This window comes from Plecotus auritus, assembly GCF_963455305.1.
Source record: "Plecotus auritus genome assembly, chromosome: 4".
Lineage (NCBI taxonomy): Eukaryota > Metazoa > Chordata > Mammalia > Chiroptera > Vespertilionidae > Plecotus > Plecotus auritus.
Genome location: NC_137775.1, coordinates 91,869,124 through 91,891,455, shown reverse-complemented (window position 1 = coordinate 91,891,455; position 22,332 = coordinate 91,869,124). Strand labels below are relative to the sequence as shown.

At 46.9% G+C, this 22,332-nt stretch overlaps 1 protein-coding gene across 2 annotated transcripts in view; it reads left to right on the top strand.

Moving 5' to 3' along the window:
- TAF8 (TATA-box binding protein associated factor 8) overlaps positions 1-22,332 on the top strand; it is a 33,599-nt gene that overhangs the window by 3,233 nt on the left and 8,034 nt on the right. Inside the window, exons 3-9 of one of the 2 annotated variants that reach the window (XM_080665089.1) lie at positions 831-929; positions 1,246-1,308; positions 2,585-2,709; positions 6,457-6,604; positions 8,001-8,143; positions 14,901-15,040; positions 15,339-18,800. In XM_080665089.1, the coding sequence (XP_080521215.1) occupies positions 831-929; positions 1,246-1,308; positions 2,585-2,709; positions 6,457-6,604; positions 8,001-8,143; positions 14,901-15,040; positions 15,339-15,351 (731 nt within the window). In that variant the 3' untranslated portion in view covers positions 15,352-18,800. Of the gene's footprint in view, positions 1-830; positions 930-1,245; positions 1,309-2,584; positions 2,710-6,456; positions 6,605-8,000; positions 8,144-14,900; positions 15,041-15,338; positions 18,801-22,332 lie in introns of those variants that run through there. The other variant, XM_080665090.1, reaches the window with a different exon arrangement.

The window sequence follows — 22,332 nt, the reverse complement described above, 5'->3', positions numbered from 1 at the left end:
AATGTTGTACAACCATCAACACTATTCATTTCCAGAACTTTTTCATTATTCCAAACAGAAACTCTAAACCCATAAATGATAATTCCCTAATCACCTCTCCCCCCTGCCCCTGGTAACCTCTAAGCTACTTTTTGATTCTATGATTTTTTTTTTTTCTGTCATATTAGTAGAATCTTAAAACATTTGACTTTTTGTGTCTGGTTCAATTCACTTAGCATAATGTTTTCAAGGTTCATCCATGTTGTAGCATGGATCAGTACTTTATTCCTTTCTTTTTAAATTTATTTATTTAAATAAGTTTTTGTTGATTTGAGGGAGAGAGAGAGAAAAGGAAGGAAGGAAGGAAGGAAGGAAGGAAGGAAGGAAGGAAGGAAGGAAGGGAAGGAAGGAAGAGAGAGAGGAAGGAAGGGAGGAAGGGAGGAAGGAAGGAAACATACATCTATCGGCCACCTCCGTTATGAAACACAGGCATGTGCCCTGACTGGGAATCGAACTGGTGACCTTTCGGTCACGGGACAACATTCAGCCAACGGAGCCACACCAGCCAGGGCTACTTCATTCCTTTCTTATGGCTAAATAACATTCTCTTGTATGGATTGACCACATTTTGTTCATCCATTCATCTTTTGATGACACTTGGGTTGTTTCCACCTTAAGGCTATTGTGAATAATGCTGCTATGGACATTGGTGTACAAGTATCTATTTATGTTCCTGCTTACAATTTGCTTGGGAATATACCCAGGAGTCGAGTTGCTGGCTCATGTGTTAATCCTTTGCTTACCTTTCAGGGAACTGAGAATAATGCTTTATGCCTTTGATTCTTTCCCAGACATTTCAGAAATTGGGAGGAGTGCCAAGTCTTACTGTGAGCACACAGCCAGGACCCAGCCCACGCTGTCAGACATTGTGGTCACTCTTGTCGAGATGGGTGAGTGCACAGTTTCCAGCTCTTCAGTGCAGCTGAGTTGGAGTTATGGGGAAGAGAGGAGTGAGCCACATCTGCTGAGTGTTTTTTAATTCCCTTATGGTTCTTCCAGTTGGTTTCTAGCTTGAGGGGGTTACCAACAGAGGGTTCCTCTGACCCATTTAAGAGACCTCCTAACTCCCTGGTGGGGATCTGCTGGAGCTTCTCAGTGGCAGCAAAATGCTTGAGTGGGGAGTTTAAGCTATTTCAGCACAAAGTTCCTCTCCCAAGTTCAGTATCTGGTGGTCTGGGCAGTGACTTTTGTTTTCCTGTTTCTTAGGTTTCAACGTGGACACTCTCCCTGCTTATGCAAAACGGTCTCAGAGGATGGTCATCACTGCCCGTAAGTGACTTTGAACAGAGGTCCTCAGGAAGTGCTCAGTTAATGCTTGTGCAATGAATTAATTAAACAGGGCAGGGATCTGTTTGTTCAGCTACTTCTTTATTGCAGGCTCCCTTCCATCATTTGGGGCTACCTGTAACATCATCTTTGTTTGGGCTAGTGCAGTGGTCGGCAAACTCATTAGTCAACAGAGCCAAATATCAACAGTACAACGATTGAAATTTCTTTTGAGAGCCAAATTTTTTAAACTTAAACTTCTTCTAACGCCACTTCTTCAAAATAGACTCGCCCAGGCCGTGGTATTTTGTGGAAGAGCCACACTCAAGGGGCCAAAGAGCCACATGTGGCTCGCGAGCTGCAGTTTGCCAACCACTGGGCTAGTGGGACTGGGACGTGACATTCAGTCACTAGAAAGGAAAACCATCTCTGAGATGTTGCCGTGATTCTTGAGCTTTAGGCCCTAGAAGGGCAGTTGATGCTGCTTGAGAAATGCTAGTGCTCTAGTTCTTCCTTAGATCAAGAGTCAGTAAACTAAGGTCTGTAGGCCTAATGTGGCCCTCCACCTGTTTTTGGAAATAAAGTTTTATTGGAACACAGCCATGTGTACTTATCTTTGATTGCCTTGTGCTATAACGGCTGAGTTGAGCAGTTGTGACAGACTGTATGGCTTGCAAAACCTGAAATATTTACTCTGTCTCTTTGTTTCTATCGGAGACACAGTTTGACGACCTGTGCCTTAGAAACTGGCTGCTATAAACTGAGCTGGGAGTAACTAGTGTGGGCTGGTAGGACCTGCGGAGACTTCACTTGATTTTCTCCCACCACTTTTTTCTGACATCTTGTGAAGACCTTCCCTCTCAAGTAGCAGTGAAGGTGCCATTTTTAATCCCATGCTTACTTACCCTGGCATGTTGTATGACTTCGTTATCTGGGTTCTATGAAAAGAGAGTTAACAGCTCATCTAACTCCTTGGTCACTCAGCAGCCTCAGTGTGCTCTTTTGTGATGTGAACATTGTCACAGCAAACCACTCACCTACCTAAGAGGCATGCAGGCAGATTGTTGTAGATGGGAATGTCACCCAGGGTCATTCAGCAGGGCTGGGCATGTGGAGGTGACCTGAGGTCCTTAAGTCCTTAAAGACCTTTTTAAAATAGAAATACAAAGTATCCGTTGTTCAGAAAATTGAGACCCAGCATTTACTTTGAGAAAAGGAGGGTTTGGGTAGAGACCCAAGTCCTTGGGTGGAAGAGTAACCAGTTGTGACTCTGTTGCAGCTCCAGTGACCAATCAGCCAGTGACCCCCAAGGCTCTCACGGCAGGGCAGAACCGACCCCACCCACCGCACATCCCCAGCCATTTTCCTGAGTTCCCCGACCCGCACACCTACATCAAAACTCCGGTGAGTGTCGAGGATATGATGGGGGCTATGACTGAGGCGAAATACTCAATTTCTACTGATTGTTGGATCAAAAGCTTATTGATAAAAGGTGGACTCAGAACTAAGAATGTCTTTTCTTATTAATAAACAATTTGGCAAGGGAGAATTATGTTCTACAGTTGGCTAACAAAAATATAGTTAACAAGAAATTGAAGCCTGTCCCGCCAAAACGCTAAAGGACCTAGCCACCTAGAGAAGAGACTGGAAGGGCACTCCAGAAAATATTCATAGTAATTCTCAGTGGGTCATGGGTAACTCTTGTTGCTTTGTGTGTGCTTAGTTCTGAGTTTTCCAAACTTTTTATAGAAAAGAGTTATTTTTGAAACCAGGGGGAAAAGATTATTTAAACCATACTTGGTGATAACATGAAATGAAACTTGCGTAACTCTTGAGTTCTGGGTCTTCATGAGCACAGATTGAGTTGTCTTCCATGGTTTAGATGTGTTCTCCTTCGCCGCATTAGCAGTTTCGCCCTCCTTTGGGAAGGGTGCGGTGTGCAGAGGAGTCCCAGAAGCTCTCCCACACACTTCCTTTGTCCCTGCCTCCACAGCATGTGCTGGTGCAAATATGGCATCATGTGGGCGGGCAGGGCACGTCCTCCAGACATTTCTCCACACTTCAGGATACTGGGGGAAGGAATAGGTAGTCAACCACCATGGCAATACAGCCGCTGGCCTTGACCTGTAATCTCTGTATTAGTGTCCTAGAGCTGCCGTAACAAAATGCCATATACTAGGTGGCTTAGAACAACAGAAATGTATTGCCTTACAGTTCTGGAGGGCATGTGGCCAAATTCAAGATGTTGCCAGGGCCATGCTCTCTCTGAATCCTGTAGGAGACTCCTTCCTTGCCTCTCCTAGCTTCTGGTGGTTTGTGGGCACTCTTGGCTGGTAGAAGAGACTGCAGTCCTCTGTTACATCTGTGTCTCTGTCTTCACATGGCCTTTTTCTTGCAAGGGCATTAGTTGTGTTGGAACAGAGTCCCACTCTACTCTTGTATGACCTCTTTTTAACTCATCACCTCTGCAATGACCCTATTTCCAAATGAGATCATATGCTGAGACACTGGGATTTAGGACTTCAACATATTTTATTTTTAGGGGACACAATTCAGAAGAGATTGGGCCCAATCTCAGGGTGGTATGGCCATACACTTGGGACACAATTCAACCTATCACAGTCTCTAACTCTTTTATAGTGTATTTCTGTCAGTAAAAATACTAAGTACACTAGAGGCCTGTGGGTGGAGGGTTTCCTCAGCCCGGCCTGCACCCTCTCCAATTTGGGACCCCTCAGGGGATGTCCGACTGCCGGTTTAGGGGCATTAACTCCAGCCATTAGGAAAATCACACAGAATGTCCTTGACATACAAATAGTGTGGTTTTATGAATTGTTTTAATAATAATGGCCATTCCTTTAAATAATATCTGCTTACATACAGTACAGCTGGTACTATGTGAATTCAGAATGTTAATATCACAAAATCATAGAAGGTTATTGTCTAGTCCAAACTTTTATAAATATTGGAATTCCCTTTTCAAAGATTTTGAATGCTTTTTGTCCTAAGAAGCTTAACCAACTTTTGAGGCAACCCATTTTCTGTGAAAGGACTGGGGGACCCTGGTGGCAGGCGCCCCCCAGGACTGGGGGACTCCAGTGGAGCTGAGAAGACTAGGCGCCGCCAGCTTGTGGCTATGGGCACTGTCATCTCTGTAACAGCATGATGGTCAATTTGCATATTCCCTCTTTATTAAATAGGATAGTCCAATAAACATTCATACTGACTTACATGAATATTATAATGTACTAGAGGCCCGGTGCACGAAATTTGTGCATGGTGGGGGGTGTCCCCCTCAGCCCAGGCTGCGCCCTCTCATGATCCAGGACCCCGCGGGTAGGGTCCTTAGGTTTGGCCGGTGATCAGGGCCTATTGGGGCTTTCCTTCCCCCGGCTGCCGGCAGCTGGCCCCACCCTCGCCACTGCCACTGCTTGCCATCTGTGGTGCTGGAGCCCCCTCCGCCCCCGCCACCAGTCACCTCCCTCTGCAGGCAACAGGCATGGGGTTCAATCACTTGGCTGGCCTGGGCCTCCCTCTGTGGGGCGATCGTGGGGCGATGGCGAGGCCTCCCGACCAATCACATGGCACCCGCTTTGGCTGGCTTGGTGCCAGTGTGTGTCATGGTGTGGTCGTCCGGACGGTCGTTCTGCTGTTCGGTCATTCAGTCGATTTGCATATTACGCTTTTATTATTCTAGACTACTCCACCAAAATAATGGGCATTAAATATAATCTGACCCTTATTAAAGGTTCAGGAAACCTGTTTCCTCCTTTTTAGTGGCAGCCATGTGACGGCCTCTGCCTTTTAGGTTTTGAACTCTTGGTGTAATACGTGGTGGAATAATAAGTTAGAAATCAGCTTATTTTAATACTTTAGCAGCTCTCATAGTTGAAAAAGGTACATTACAAAGATATGTAGCATTGTTGGCTCTACTTAATAAATCACAAAATGGCCCTGGCTGGTTTGGCTCAGTGGATAGAGCATAGGCCTGCAGACTGAAGGGTCCCAGGTTCGATTCCGGTCAAGGGCATGTACCTTGGTTGTGGGCACATCCCAAGTAGAAGGTGTGCAGGAGGCAGCTGATCAGTGATTCTCTCCCATTGATGATTCTAACTCTCTATCCCTCTCCCTTCCTGTCTGTAAAAAATCAATAAAATATATATTTTTTAAAAATCACAAAATGAATTTGGTTCAATCACAAAATGAATTTGCATCACCTAATTATTTGAAGAATTTTGTTTAAAATTTTCTATTCTATTTCCAACTTTTTGAATCTCAAACAGTGCTCTCTCTTTTTTAAAAAATATATTTTTATTGATTTCCGAGAGGAAGGGAGAGGGAGAGAGAGAAACATCAATGGTGAGAGAGAATCATTGATCGGTTGCCTCCTGCATGTCCTCACTGGGGATCAAGCCCGCAACACGGGCATGTGACTGGGAATTGAACCATGACCTCCAGGTTCATAGGTTGATGCTCAACCATTGAGCCACACCAGCCAGGCTCAAATAGTTCTCTTAAAAATGATGGGAAGTCTTGCATTTTTAATGTTTGTAACAAGTATGTTCAAAATCCAGTCAAATTCTTCATTTTGGGATGATTTTAAACATGTCAGGAAGCCTTGTTTCTATGTTTAAGTGTGAATATGGAAACTGTATGCAGGCTATACACTTGAATTAACATTGACAACTTGACAACAGTGGAAATGTTTTTAAGCACCTCCTTCAGAAATCCCATCTCCATACCACAAAGAGTAGTTAATTACTTTTTTGGTAATTGTTACAATGTCACCTATACCATTACAATTTAAAATGTTTTGGCCCTAGCTGGTTTTGCTCAGTGGATAGAGCGTTAGCCTGCAGACTGAAGGGTCCCAGGTTCGATTCCAGTCAAGGGCACGTGCCTGGGTTGTGGGCTCGATCCCCAGTAGGAGGCGTGCAGGAGGCAGCCGATCAATGATTCTCTCTCATCATTGATGTTTCTATCTCTCTGTCCCTCTCTAAAATCAATAAATATATATTAAAAAAATAAAAATAAGTAAAAGGTGGAAGGATATGGGAACAGCAAAGCTGGGCCTCAGGGAGGACAGGATGACCTGTTGGTATTACTCTATAGTTCTTTTCAGACGTACCGTGTCTTTGCTGTTCTTTTCAGACGTACCGTGAGCCTGTGTCTGACTACCAGGTCCTGCGGGAGAAGGCTGCATCCCAAAGACGTGACGTGGAGCGGGCACTCACCCGTTTTATGGCCAAGACAGGCGAGACCCAGAGTCTGTTCAAAGATGACGTCAGCACGTTTCCATGTAAGAGTCTAGCCCTCTGCAGACTCTGTCTTGTCATTGAGATAATAGCACCTTCCCTTACTCTCAGCATGGTAGAAAGAAACAAATAAGCTTTGTCCTTGTCTTGGGTGCCTCTCATTCTTCAGATTTCTGGCTCCTTTTCCCAGTTCTTCAGGGCCTGTCCCTAACTGATGCCTCCGAATAGTAATGGCCTCTGTTGGGATTGGCTGCTTGAGGTACATTGAGTTTAGGTTACCTCAAAAGTAACTGAGCCCTGGGCCTCAGACACTCATGCAGCAGAAGTGGCAGCCCTGGTTGTAGAAGGGACAGTGGCAACGGGGGCAGGGCAGTTACAGAACACCTGCCAGGCTTTGCGCTTCACCGTGTCCTCACACAGGTACCGTCTCAATTTCCCATCTCAGCACTACCATTTCGCCGTGTGACCAAGCTGCTTCATGTCCACAGGCCTCAGGTTTTCCAAAGGTGAACGAGGGTGATTCATTCATTCAGCAAGTGCTCGCCGTGTACCTGGCCCTGAAATAATAGCAGCTAAGTTATTAAGTGCCAGGTGAGGTGCCAGTCATTTCCCCTAAATCAGCAGTCGCCAACCTTTTGGACCTCTCGGACCACCAGTGGTCCGTGGACCACCGGTTGGCGACCGCTGCCCTAAATCATCTCATTAAATCCTCTCAGGAGCCCACGAGGTAGGAGCTGTTACTACCACCATTACAGGAAGCCGAGGCTTATAAAGAGGAGAAAGGAAGTAACTTGCCCAAGGTCACACAGCTGGTAACTTTCAAACTAGGCTCACCTGATAATCACATTCTACCATACACAGACCTTCTATTGTTTATTTATCTCATCAGCTATTTCTTCTCATCCTCAGTGCTGTTTGGAAGTGCCTGAAGTGCCCTCTAGCTCAGTGGATATGCTTACATGCAGGGAGCTCTCAAACCCAATATTTGGACTTGACTCCTTCAGACTGATGGGCTCAAAATCTGTGCTCTAGAAATGAGGCTCAGAGGGGTGTTAACCAGGTGTCAGACCACGAAGGTGATGCTTCACTAGGATTCAGCCCCAGTTCTGTCTGATTTTAGTCCTCCAGTTCTTGGGAAAAGTGGGCTCTGAAGTTATGCTGCTCAAGTTCAGATCCCACTCTGCCCCTCGATGTGTGCTGGAAGAAGTCACTTAACCTCTCAGCGTCTCAGGTTCCTTCTCTGTAAAACGGGGTTAGTGATAGTACTTAGCCATTACAGTGGATTAAGATAGTACGTGTGAAGCCTGTAGGACATAGTGAGTGCTTAGAGTGTGTCAGCCATTATTGTCATTGGGTGCTGCTTGCTGATCTGCTGTGAGGCCCTGAGCCAGCTGCAAGGACTCCATGACAGTGGCACTGTGCTCTCTTTCAATCCCACAGTGATTGCTGCCAGACCTTTCACCATCCCCTACCTGACAGCTCTTCTTCCATCCGAACTGGAGATGCAACAAATGGAAGAGACGGATTCCTCGGAGCAGGATGAGCAGACAGACACAGAGAACCTCCCTCTTCATATCAGCACGGTGGGTCCTGCCTTCTGCCTGCTTCAGAGTAGCCCCCAAACTAGCCCACACTGCCCACAGCCTGTCACCCTGGGACCTGGACATGACCTACCCCAGGTCTCTGCCTTCATGTTAGGGACTTGCAAGATGGGCTCATGATGATCCGAGTGTGATGGGATCTCTAGCTTGAGAGGCAAATCCTGTCCTGGGGCTTCATTCATTCATTCAGTAAATATTGAATGAGTGCCTGCCAGAGCCAGGCACAGTTCCAGGTGCTGGGGAATTAGTAGGAGACAAAACTGGCAAAATTTTCTACCCTCATGGAGCTAAGGTATGAAGTAATAAATTAAGAGATGGGAAGTAGCTATAAGCACAGGGGAATGTGGTTTTAGGATGACTAAGAAGGTGGCATGTGAGTAAAGACCTGAAGGGAACAAAGCTTACACATCTGGGAGTAGAGCATTCCTCACAGGGGGAACAGCAGGTGCAAAGGCCCTGAGGTGGGAGCTGTTGTGTTGAAGAACAGCAAGACCATCAGGGTGGCAAGAGTGGCGTGAACAGGGAGGAGAGTAGGAAGGGATGTGGTCAGAGAGCATATGGGGTGGGGTGCGGGGGTCAGATCTTAAAAGCTATGTTAAACATGTGGGCTTTTCCTCAGTCAGACAGGAGCCATGGGAAATGCTGAGCTGAGCGCCAGGAGCTGATGTGGGTTTGTTAACAGCATCAGTCAGGTTGCTGTGTTGAGAGGAGACGAGAAGGTAAAGGTAGAAGCAGAGAGACCAGTTAGGAGGCTCTTGCATAAGCTGAGAGATGGTGGTAGAAGCAAAGGAATGACACATGGTCAGATAAATTATTGGTCAAAGTCTAGATTATTTTTAGAGTAGAGCCAACTGATGGAGTGGATGTCAGATGTGAGAGAAGGAGAGAGTCAAAGATAAATTCAAGGTTTTTTGCTTGAACAAACAGGAAAGATGGACTTGCCTTTAACCATGATGGGGAAGACTGTTGGGTGGGGCAGGTGTCTGTGTGTGTGTGTGTGTGTTGGGGGGAGAGGAGGGAACCAGGAGTTCAGGCTTAGACAGGTAAGTTTGAGATGCTTATTAGGCATCCAGGTGGTGATGTCAGAAGAGAGATGGATGTATGAGTTGTAGTTTGAGGAGCTGTTAGGGCTCTAGATGCAAATGTGGGAGTCATTGTTGTGTGTTTAAAACCCTGAGACTGGATGAGCTCCTAGGGAGTGAGTGAACATAAAAGAGAGAAGAGGTACAAGGACTGAGCCCTGGGCTCCCACTGTTCAGATGGGGAGATGGAGAGGGCACAGCCAGGAGTGGGAGAGCCTGGAGGCCCAGGGAAGGAAGTGTTTAGGGAGAAAAGAGTGATCACCTGTGTCAAAGCTTCCATTCGTTTCAGTAATAGGAGGACTGGGAATTTGTCCATTTGGCAATGTGAGTGTAATTTGTGACCTCGACAAGAGCAAGGTCAGTAAGAGTGAGAGCAAGGACCTGCAGGGAAGTCAGAGAGAATGAGAGAAGAGGAATTGGCATCGGTGAGTGTAGACTTGTGCTGTCCATTACAGTAACCACTAGCCACATGTGACTGTTTAAATTTATATTAAATAAAACTGAAAATTTAGTTTCTTGTTACCCTAGCCACATTTTAATAGCCACAGGTGGGTCATGGCTACTATACCGGGCAGTGCAGATACGAACATTTACATCATCCAGAAAGGTCCATTGGACGGCACTTACATAGACAATTGTTTGAAGGAATTTTGCAGTAAAGGGAAGGAGAGAAATGGAATGGTGACTAAAGAGAAAATTAAGGAGTTAAACGAGTGGTTTTTGTTTTTAAGATAAAAGAAAACCAGAGGTGTGTATGCTGATGGGGATGATCTGGTAGAGAGGAAGAAGGGATGCAGGAGAGAGGATCATTTTGGAATAATGAGCTTTGGTGACAGGATCTGGTGCCCAAATGGAAGGGTTAGCCTTGTCTGGATATTTTATACCCAGGATAGGAGGTAAAGTGTGTGAGTGCAGAGACAAAGGTGGGTGAGGAGATGTGCTCATTGGAACTTGTGGGTGTTCTTCTCTGGTCGATGTGTTGTGCTTGGCAAGAGAAAGGATAAGAGCTCTCTCTCATTCCTGCATCGAGGGAGGAAGTAAAGGAGATCGCAGATCTGCTGAAAGCTGAGGCCTTTGAGGCTTACAGGACCCTTAGAGTCAGGTTGCCATGCTCATCCATTCTTAAGATTGGCCCTGGCTTTTAGGCAAACGATGCCTCAGTGGCTGAAGTTGGACGAGTGTCCTGCATTCTTGAAGGCGCGGTGCACCACGTGGCGGCCCGCAGCCCAGTGGAGGTGGAGAGTGCCGTGCTGTTTGCTGAAGCTCTTCCTTGCTTGGACACATGCTTCTTTAATGTCAAATGATTCCTTTCAGAATTAGGGCTGGGAGGCCATGGCTTGACATAAAGCAGAGGAACTTCTGATTTGGAGTCAGTTAATTTGGTCTGAGATAGGGCAATTGGTGATGGACTGAGATGAGGTTCACCTTATGAGAAAGAGGGGTCTTCTAAGCAAACATCACTTCCCTTTGTAAGTACAAAGTAGTTAAAGGGCCTGCGGATGTGTTATGTAACACTCTAGGTCCGTGGTCGGCAAACTGGCTTGCGAGCCACATGCGGCTCTTTGGCCCCTTGAGTGTGGCTCTTTCACAAAATACCACGGCCTGGGCGAGTCTATTTTGAAGAAGTGGCGTTAGAAGAAGTTTAAGTTTAAAAAATTTGGCTCTCAAAAGAAATTTCAATCGTTGTACTGTTGATATTTGGCTCTGTTGACTAATGAGTTTGCCGACCACTGGCCTAGGTAATGACACAAGTGAGGTCACGGCGGGGAGTGCATCGAGGCTGAAATAGTGCCAGGAGCTGCCTGCGCTCTCCTGGACACCGAGGCGTACGGCAGAGTAGACAGACCTGACCCTTGGAGTCAGACTGGTCTGGCTTTATTTATTTATTTTTATTTTTTCCACTGTGCAACCTGCTTCAGTGCCTGCAGCCTATGGGCAGAGGCCGGGCAATGGTTCAAGCGCAGCTTGCTCTAGCATGGGGCACTATGAGAGACCCAGGGGGACGGGCCTGCCATAAATCCAAACCCATGCCCTGGTCTGGCTTTAAATCCAGACCGTGCTACTCCCCAGGCACATTACCAACATCTGAGTCTGCTTCCTCACAAGTACAAATGGGAGCAGGAGCACCTCCCTCTCGGGGAAGCGGGACACCGAGATAAAATGAGCTCGCACACAGGTGCCTGGCCCAGGGCAGCTCCCGCCCCCATTGCCCCTCCCTGCTGTACTGGGCTGTACAACCACATGCTGTCCTGTAAAAAGTAAGTGAGAAGACTTTGAGAGAAGGATTCTAGCAACCAAGTTCTATGCAATCGATGGGATAGGTTACTCTGTTGACCTGTTCAGAATGTACAAAAAGATGTACGGTGGCAATTCTTTCTCCGGTCCTCGTGTCCTGTTACCCACCTTCCCACCTACAAAGCAACCAGTCACCAGCCTCTTTCTTATGTGTCCTTCTAGAGATACAAACACAAACAGCAGGTCACAAGTGGTTTACCCCTCGCTGTATGCCCTCATCCATGCAGCTTGGCGGTCATTCCATATCTGTGTAAAGGAGCGTCTTCATCCCCACGCTCAGCCTCATCATGTTCCAGGGAGGCAACACGTGAGTTTAACCAGTCCCCTGTGGACGTGGGGTGGTTTTCTATCTTTAGCATTCACACACATTGCTACAGTTAATTAAGTAACTGGTATTTTAGATCGTTCTTTTATCTGTCGATGGCAGCATATCTCTCAAGGACTCTTGCTACAGTTTTTACTTAACCAGGTCTGGTTTCTCCATCCACTTGAACATAAAGGAACTGTTCATTTTAAATTAGTGTGTAATAAAATTATTTTTCCCTCCCATTTGAACTAGCAGCTAATCCCAGGGTCTAAACGTTTGCTCTTTCATGAGCACTGTACCCGTCATTTATTTATTTAGTGCCTGCTGGCGTGTGCCAGACACTGTTCTGAGAGCTTGGGACCCATCAGTGAACAGAACAAAGAAAATACCTGCCTTTTAGGAGCCTGTGTATTGGCAGTGGGAGGATGACAGTGACTGGACTGTATAAGTACATCGTTACGTAGTTTATTAAAGTGCTACTGGGGATGGGGAGGGAAGGTCTAGGGCGAAGGGTGGAGGCTTCAGGTTCAGAGTGCTCAGGGTAGACATCCCTGAGAACTGAAATTTGAGCAGAGACTTGGAGGAGGCGAGGGAGGGAGGGAGCCAGGTGGCTATCTGTGGAAGAATGTTCTGGAAAGGGAACAGCCTGTGCAGAGGCCCTGAGGAGCAGCACGGAGGTGAGTGTGGGTGTGGCTGAGGAAGGAGAGAGGGAGAGTCACACCAGGACCTTGTAAGCAGGTTTAAGACTTGGTTTCAGCTGGGTGAAATGGGAGTGGTGGGAGGCATGGTGCAGAGGAGGGACCTGTCTCTGAGTTACCTTTTTCCAGGATCGCTGACTGCGGTGAGGAGAAGGGACTGTAGCCGGGGCCGGCAGAGCATGGAGTGTGGAGGGAGATCAGTTAGGAAGCATTTGAGTCTAGGCCAGAGCCAGTAGTGGGTCCTTGCAGGATGGCCACAGAGGGCCACTGGCAGATTCTGCCTGTATTTTGTTGAAGGCCAAGAGGTTTTCCTTACAGATTGAGGTGGGATATCAGAGAAAGAAAAAATTAAGAATGACTGGAGTGTTTGTCTTGAACAACTGGAAGGCCAGGAGGGCTGCAGGAAGGGCTGTTTATGCACAGGGGAAGGTCCGGGGCTCAGTGTTAGGCACACGAAGTTGGAGGTGCCTACCTGACACCCCAGTGGAGATGTTGAGTGGCCGTGGCTGTGTGAGCCTGGGGGTCGACAGGCAGGTGTGGGCAGGGCTGAAGCTGGGCTGGGGGCAGTCCCCAGGGTGGGCTCGGGAGCACGCACGCATTGCCTGAGTCTGGCCTTTCCAGGCTCCAGAAGCTCTTAGACCCTTCTGCTTCCACAGTTTTTACAAAATCTTGGTTGGTTTGGTACTTTACTCCTTTTACCTACTCCTATCCCTCCCCACCTCAAGGCTGCCTGTCCCTGAGGGAGGCAAGGGAGTGGCATTGGCAGAGCTCTGTTGGGAGAAGAGAGGCTGTGTCCATGGCTGGGACCACATCCTGGCCTGTGAGACAGTGAGCCGGTGGAGGCAGCCTCAGTGCCTCCAGCAGGTCGAGACTGGCTTTTCAGCACCCTTGTCACCTCCATCCTTATTTCAAGAAACACTTAAGGCACAGTTGAAGTGAACTTTCAGTAACTCTAAGATAAGGTGTTGACCATGGAGAAATGATAAGAGGTGGGTAGGGGATGGTGGCTAAATTAAGCCATAAAGAACTTTTGAAAGCTTAGGAGCCAAACGTCCCAGGCAGGTCTGGTGGTGGTCAGACCTGGTGAATGGTGTGAGCGACGGTGATCTTGGGCACTCGCTTTCAGAAGAGCCTCTGGAAGCTCCACTGTGGCTCTAAGTCACCTCGCTGTCCTGCCAGGTCAGGTGTTGGAGAGGAAAGCACAGGGGTCCTGCATGGCAACGCACAGGGTCTCTGGGAGGACACAGTAGATGGACAGTGTGAGCGCGTGCAGCGGAACCCAGAAGTGACTCATCTCTTCCGGTTCATGGAGCTGACTGTTGCCTGCCTGCTGGGCCATCGGTCTGTGGGGGAGAGCCTGCCGTTCATTTCGTGCCATCTGATTGTAGTGTCCTCTGCTCTGGTTGAGGTCAGAGCCTCCACAGAACAGGAACCTCAGTGACAGAACCTTGGCCTGTCACCAGGGGGCGCAGTCCAACCAGCACCTCTGGTCACTTACAGTCTCTTAGGAATGAACTTCTAGGTCAAGTTCTTCACGTGATTTTGTCCCCCTTCCTCTGCTAGGCTCATTTTACAGAACTTACAAGAGAGTATAAATAAGGAAAGGAGAATCAGTCACCCATATTCTCAGAACCAGTTTTTTAAATTTCAACATACTACTTTTTTTCTGTTTACACACAATTGTGATTTTTTTAAAAATTTTAATTGGTGTCATATTGAATATATGTAAATTTATGAACTTTTCTGCAAAATCACTTTCTTCAAAAACCAAACCTGAAACACCTGATCCCCAAGTGGCAGATGGGGGTATGGGTGATGTTCCTGCATTGGTGCCAGCACGCTCTGCTTTGCCTTGGTGGGAACCCTTAAGGCTCTGCTGTAATGTGATCACTGGTACCATGTTGCAAGTACCAGATAATTTGAGAATTTGGGGGGCCATCTCTGACGCATTACATCAGCTTTGGTTCAGGAGAGGCCTCTGCATATGACTGTTCTCACCCCGTCTCAGTCCTGCAAAGGGTGGAGGCTCACTTCCCTTTTTCTTCATCTCCCCACAAGTTGGGCTTCCTTCTTGAGCACCTGAATTTTAGCCCCAGACCTCCTGCCCCTCCCAGGTCGCTATTCTTTCTAACTCGTGCCCTGTCTTGTCAAGAGCTCAGGGTTTTGTGTTCTGTGCTCCACTGTGGGAGCTGTTGGTCTCACCTTCCTCAGATAGCCAGTGCTGCCTGGGCCTCGTTTCATCTGAGACCCTTTAGAAATAAGTGGTCCCTGAGCTTCCATTCTCCCCCGGAAAGGGACGCTACGATCTCTTTCCTTATGCCGTTGGTGTTTTGCTTTATTTCGGCTTTTGCTCAAAGGATGACTCTGGAGCCGAGAAGGAGAACACCTCTGTCCTGCAGCAGAACTCCTCCTTGTCAGGGAGCCGGAACGGGGAGGAGAGCCTCATCGATAACCCCTACCTACGCCCTGTGAAGAAACCCAAGATCCGCAGGAAGAAGTGAGTTGGGAGCTGGGTGCAGAGAGGCTCTCTGGCCAACCGAGGTAGTCTTCTCTGCTTCAGGGCAGAAAAGAGAGGCCACCAGTGGGTCTGCACCTTGGGGAAAGCTACTCGAGTGAAAGGAAGTATCATCCCTTTTCTTCTCCTTCCTCGTCTGCCACATGTACCTCTTGTTGCATAGAGGTTGAGCTTCCTGCATCCTGGGACTAACCCTCACATCCCTGGAGTTGTTGCCTCCTAGAAGGAGAGCAGGTGGGGCCCCCACCAGACAGGCTCCATGGATTCCTCTTCTTTCTAGGTCCCTCTCGTGAGCTGAGAAGGAAGCCTGCCTTGTACAGAGATGCGGACACCACGCTCCTGGGGGAGTAAAAGCCACTCGAGGGAAGCAGAAAGTGTGGCCTCCCGTGGTCCAGCCGAGGCTGCTGGGTGTGACTGGGCATGCTTTTAATAGCAAATATTCTGTGTTAATATTTCCCATTTTCACTGGATGTTTGGGTTGAGGAAGATATGATGTGGTGGTAATAACGAGGCTTTCTTAATTAACCAGGCTGGACTGGGGCATAGGAGCAGCTGGTGACGTCATTCATTATCACAGGACCTGATTCCTTTGAACCGGAGAGACCAAGGAAGGCAGCAGAAAGAAGGGGCTGTACCTTCTTGGCTTACTCCAGAAGGACTGTTTGCCTAGTTTCTGTTTCAGGCTATCCCGGTCCCTTTTATTGACTCACAAACAATGTGTAGCACCAGTTTATCACCCTAGAACCTCATTCTTATTTCTCTTCTCACCTGGGCTCCAAGTGCCCTGCTGAGATGACCGAAGGTGACTTTGCCTTCCCACATGTCACTCCTTGACCTGGGCCGGCAGGAGTCAGGAGGAGTGAGCAGGTATGTCACGTGGAGGAGGATGATGCATAACAGCACACCAACTCTCTCATCGCATTTGGTGAACTCTTCCTACAAGGCAGTGCTCTCTAGTGAAAGATTGGTGTTTATTGTCCCTCTGTGGAATGTGTGCTTTGAGACGACTGAGTCCTGCCTTTTCCAGGAAAAGAGTTTTCTCTGACAAGAGCCTCTGCATGATATATTATGCTGTAACTTGCTGGAGGAATCCGACCTTAAACAATAGGAAAGGGATTGGGGAGGGGGGTGGGCGGAGATCTTGAGGGCTGGATGGCCTTGTTTGCTGAGAGCTGATAGCCTGGTGGGTCTGCTGGAAGCCGGCACAGAAGGAAGCCATGTGGTGGAAACTGGTGGGCCAGGCCAAGGAGTTCTTCCAGAAGCAGATCTGAATCTGTTCAACTTCTTTGCATCCTGGGGAGAGATTTCATCCTTCCTGAACCCTACAGATCAAAACACAAGTGTTTAAGGAAGATGGTGGACAAGCTGATACCCTTTGGCTGGTCTCTGAAAGAAGAGATTTAAAAACCAAGTCTAAGGAAGAAAAATGCCAGTGAGCCTGGAAGTTTACACAGTAGCAATGAGGAGTCCCTGGAATTGTATTGAATTTTTCTTATACTTGGCTTCCACAGTCATCTCTCTCTTTTTTTTTTCTTTTTTTATTTAAAAAAATTTTTTTAATTGATTTTCTTTTTTCAGAGAGAGGAAGGAAGATGTAGGTATGGAAACATTGATGAGAGACATTAATTGGCTGCCTCCTGTATGCCCCCTACTGGGGAACTGAACCTGCAACCCAAGCATGTACCCTGACCTGGAATCGAACCAGCGACCTCTTGGTGCATGGGTCAACTCTCAACCAACTGAGCCACACCGGCCAGGACCACGGTCATCTCTTAAACTTCCATGAGTCCAGTTCAAAAACTTGGTGACTTGATAGCAGGCTCCACATCCGACCGGCCTCACTGTTCTCTAGGGCACCCTGTCCCATCACCCAGAAGGAAAGAACTGCTTGTGAGTAACTGAAGGGGGGATCCCAGTGAGAAGTGGACTCCAGCTCTGGGCCAAATAAGAGTTTTTCAGGTTTGTGGTGAACTGAAGCTCTTCCAGGTGAAAGCAGTTTGTGATCCAGCTGTTGGCGATTCTTGGCCTGTTGATTTTGACTCTAGTTCTGAGTGTGCATCGTGGCTGAGGCAGGAGGAACTTCCCTGCTTGCTGTCTTCACTGCCCTTGGGAGCAGTCATCCCAGTCAGTATTCCTGCAGTTCCTCTCTTGTTACCATCCAAAACGAGCGCCTAAGGGAGAAGGTGGGATTTGGAAAGGAGTCGCCATTTCTGCTGCGGGGCTGTCAGAGGCTGTGCTGCTGTGATTCTGTTCTGGATGAGACACTGGGAGATGGTTGGACAAGCTGAGCTATTGTGTAAGAACTGTGCATATTCTCAATGTATACTTATAAACTTCTATTTTTTATAATTTGGGGGGAATTCTTGGAGGGAATAAGTAGTAGACAGAACCAGATGAAGAGTGTGATTTGTGAGGTCTTAATAAAAGGTCATGAGGAAACCTTCATAATGAAACAATTTTATAAGCTTTCAACTTAATTAGTATTCAAAAATCATAGCACTGAGTAAGGCTGTAAACAGACAAGTGAGGCTTAGCCCTTCTGTTGACTAGGTACCGCTGGGAACTGTCTAAAACTATTCTGGAAAATTTCAAACCCAAAATTAGAGAGGAAAGTTTATATATTTTCTCTGTTTAATTCTTCATCCAGCTTTAACACCATTTTTTCGATTCGGTTTCATCTATTTCTCCCACTTTTTTTCCTTTATTTTTTTTCTGCCTACTTTTAAAAACTCATCCAAGACCTATATCATTTAAAGTGTAAATATGTCCTTAAGCATCTCTGATAGGCTTTTTTAAAATTTTTAAATAATTATAAGAATCACAGGATGCTGGGGGTAAAAAAATTCCGGGAGGTCATATGTACCCTTCACCCAATTCCCCCAGCAGTAGAATCTTATATAAATGCAATATCAAAACCAGGAAATCGACATTGGTACAACCCACAGAGTTTATTCAGATTTTACCATTTCCTCTCTGTGTGTGATTCTATGCAGTTTGTTATGTGTAGATTCAGGCACCCACCCCCACAGTCAAGGCACACATGTCCATCACCACAAGGCTCCCTCAGGCTCTCTCTTTAGAATCACATCCACCTCCTTCCTCACCCTAATGCCTGGCAAACCACTGCTCTGTTCTCCACCTCTATAATTTTATTTTTTAAATGTTATATAAATGGAATAATAAAGTTTGTAATCTTTTGAGGTTGTCTTTTTTATTTGCTTTTTATTTATTTTTATTAATTTCGGAGAGGGAGGGAGAGAAGGAGAAACATCAATGATGAGAGAGAATCATTGATCGTCTGCCTCCTACATGCAGCCCCCACTGGTGATCGGACCCGCAACCCAGGCATGTGCCCTCATCGGGAATTGATCTATGACCTGGTTCATAGGTTGATGCTCAACCACTGAGCCATGCCTAGCCAGGCGAGGTTGGCTTTTTTCACTCCACAGGAGTGGGAGCCTTCCAGGTTGTTGTGTATGTCAGTAGCTCCTTTTCATTGCTGAGTAGTATTCCATGGTATGGATGTCCCACTATCCGTTAAACTTGTCACACATCGAGAGTCATCTAGGCTGTTACAGTTTGGAGCTATTATGAATAAAGTGGCTATGAACATTTGTGTACAGGCTTTTGTGTAAACATAAGTTTTCATTTCTCTGAGATAAATGCCCAAGAGTGCAATTACTGGGGCCTATGGTAACTGCATGTTTAATTTTTTTTAAATAAATCTTTATTGTTCAGATTATTACAATTGTTCCTCTTTTTTCCCCCCATAGCTCCCCTCCACCCGGTTCCCACCCCACCCCATGCCCTTACCGCCCCCAACTGTCCTCATTCATGGTGTATGATTTTTGTCCCGTCTCTTCCCGTACCCCCCACACCCCCCCTTCCCCCCAAGAATTGTCACTCCACTCCCTTTCTATGCCCCTGATTCTATTATATTCACCAGTTTATTCTGTTCATCAGATTTTTTATTCACTTGATTTTTAGATTCACTTGTTGATAGATAAGTATTTGTTGTTCATAATTTTTATCTTTACCTTTTTCTTCTTCCTCCTCTTCTTAAAAGAATACCTTTCAGCATTTCATATAATACTGGTTTGGCAGTGATGAACTCCTTTAGCTTTTTCTTATCTGTGAAGCTCTTTATCTGATCTTCAATTCTGAATGATAGCTTTGCTGGGTAGAGTAATCTTGGTTGTAGGTTCTTGCTATTCATCACTTTGAATATTTCTTGCCACTCTCGTCTGGCCTGCATAGTTTCTGTTGAGAAATCAACTGACGATCGTATGGGTGCTCCCTTGTAGGTAACTAACTATTTTTCTCTTGCTGCTTTTAATATTCTCTCTTTGTCTTTTGCTCTTGGCATTTTAATTGTGATGTGTCTTGGTATGGTCCTCTTTGGATTCCTTTTGTTTGGGGTTCTTTGCGCTTCCTGGACTTGTAAGTCTATTTCTTTCACCAGGTGGGGGAAGTTTTCGGTCATTATTTCTTCAAATAGGTTTTCAGTATCTTGCTCTCTCTCTTCTTCTGGCACCCCCATAATTCGGATGTTGGTACACTTGAAGTTGTCCCAGAAGCTCCTTATACTATCTTCATATTTTTGAATTCTTTCTTTTTGCTTTTCCAGTTGGGTGTTTTTTGCTTCTTTGTATTTCAAGTCTTTGACTTGATTCTTGCAATCCTCTAGTCTGCTGTTGCATCTCTGTATATTATTCTTTATTTCAGTCAGTGTATGCTTAATTTCTAGTTGGACTTTTTTCATATCCTCAAGGGTCTCACTAAATTTATTGGCGGTTTCTAGAAACTTCTTGAAAAACCTTATAACCGTGGTTTTGAACTCTGTATCCTCCATTTCTTTCATTTGTGACCTGTTTCTTTGTCTCCGCATTTTGGTTGCTTCCCTGTGTTGATAGAATGGCTTTGTGTGCTAGCTGTCCTATAGGGCCCAGTGGCTCAGCCTCCCCAGTTACCTGAGGTGGACATTCTTGGTGCACCCATATGTGGGCTGTGTGTACAGTCTTGTTGTAGTTAAGCCTTGATTGTTGTTGGTATCACTGGGAGGAATTGACCTCCAGGCCAATTGGCTGTGAGGATCAGCTGTGTCTGCAATGGGAGAACTTCTGTGCTGAAGACACCCTTATGAGGCAAGACTTGTTTCAGTGGGGCTTTGGTGTTCACTGAATCTGCCCCCTGAGTGTGTCCCTTATGGGTCTGAGGAGTTTTAATCTGGATGGTCCCACTCTGACCACTGGGTACACTGGCTCTTGGATCTCCAAGGAGGTGCTAATTTAGCCTCTGCCTGAGGCCACCCAACAGGAGCTACAGAGAGATCTGCAGATTCCTCTTCTTTGTTTGGGTTTTGGAGGTGCCCTTCTGAGGCTCAGCTGTGAAGCAGTGCAAGCTGCTGTAGGGCCTTGGGCCTTCTTTTGGATGTTCTGGATCTATTTGACTCAGCTGCAGTTTGTTAGGTAATTTTAGATTTCAAAGGACCAGGGCCATTCATATGCAAAAGCCTCTGCGCACATCTTGGGTAGGGCAGGGTCTCAGGGCGGAGCAAACAGCAATGGCTTCCCGTTAGCCTTGCCCTAAGAGGCCCTCGGGTCTCAGTGTCCCTTGATAATCGCTGCAATCACCTCTGAGAGAAAGCCGCCCTCAAGTTCCACCCGCTGCCAGACAACCCAGTTTCTCCCTGTATGAGTCTGGGTCCCCAGAGTCTCTCCCGGAACTGGAGTTCAGCACAGTCGGGAGCTTGTGTCTCCCTCCCGAATGAAAAAGACAGCTGCGTCCTCAGTTGCCAGCCCTTTCCACGCACGAGCGCCTCTGAACCTCTGCTTCCTGCAGCTCCTCTAAGTCTCAGTGTGCTTTTTTCTTCTAGTTGTAGAGTTTCCACTCAGCCAGCCTTCCTGTGGTTCTGGATGATGTCCGTTTTGTCTTTTAGTTGTAGTTTTGAAGTGGTTGTGTGAGGCAGCAAGTTCAGGTGTTTACCTATGCCGCCATCTTGGTTTCTCCTGCATGTTTAATTTAAAAGAAACAATTTTCCCTTATTGCATTCCTACCAGTAATGTATGAGAGGTTCAGTTTCTTCACATCCTCACCAACATGTAGTGTTGCCATGATTGATTTTAGCCGTTCTGATAGGTGTGTGGCAATATCTCACTGTCCTCTTAATTTGATTTCCTTAATGGCTAGTTGTTGACCATCTCTTCATGTGCTTATTTACTGCCTAAGTATCCTCTTTGGTGAGATGTCCATTTGAGTCTTTTGCCCGTTTTCTAATTGGATAATTTCTTTGTTTTGGGACTTCTTGTTTGGACATGTGGTTTGCAAATACTTTCTCCCACTCTGTGGATGGTCTTTTATCTTTATAGGATCTTTTGCAAAGCAAAATTTTTAATTTTGATGAAGTGCAATTGCTCTTGTTTTTTTTTATGAATTGTGTTTACATGTTGGGTCTAAAAACTTATTTCACCAAGCCCTATATCCTGAAGGTTGTTTCCTATATTTTTCTAACATTCTTATACTAGTAGATTTACTAGAGGCCCCGTGCACGAATTCGTGCACAGGTGGGGTCCCTCAGCCTGGCGATCGGGACCTTCTCACCCAGTCCCTATCAGGGCGATCAGGGCCAGCCAGCCTGGGGAGGTGGGGTAGTGGGGAGAGACCATGGGAAGTTGGCTGTGGGAGAGACCGCAGGAGGTTGGCTGTGGGAGCGCACTGACCACCAGGGGGCAGCTCCTGCGTTGAGCATCTTTCCCCTGGTGGTCAATGGGTCACTGTGCATCATAGCAACCAGTTGACCAGTCGTTTGGTCGTAACAGTCACTTAGGCTTTCCTATATAATAAAAGGGTAATATGCAAATAGACCAAACAACCAATCAAAGCGTAATATGCTAATGATATGCTAAGGCTGCTCAACCGCTCGCTATGACATGCACTGACCACCAGGGGGCAGACAGTCTACTGGTTGACCAGTCACTATGACATGCACTGACCACCAGAGGTCAGATGCTCTGACCGGTAGGTTAGCTTGCTGCTGGGGTCCAGCCAATCAGGACTGAGGGAGATGGCCCGGACACGCCCTGGAGCCCTCCTGCAGTCCTTCCCCAGCCTGATCATGCACCAGTGGGGTCCCTCAGCCTGGTCTGCGCCCTCTCGCAATCTGGGACCCCTTGGGGGATGTTGGAAAGCTGGTTTCAGCCCGATCCCGCAGGCCACTCCCCTTGGGAGGGCGCCAGACGCAGGGCTCATGGCTGGCGAGCACTGCTGTGGCAGCG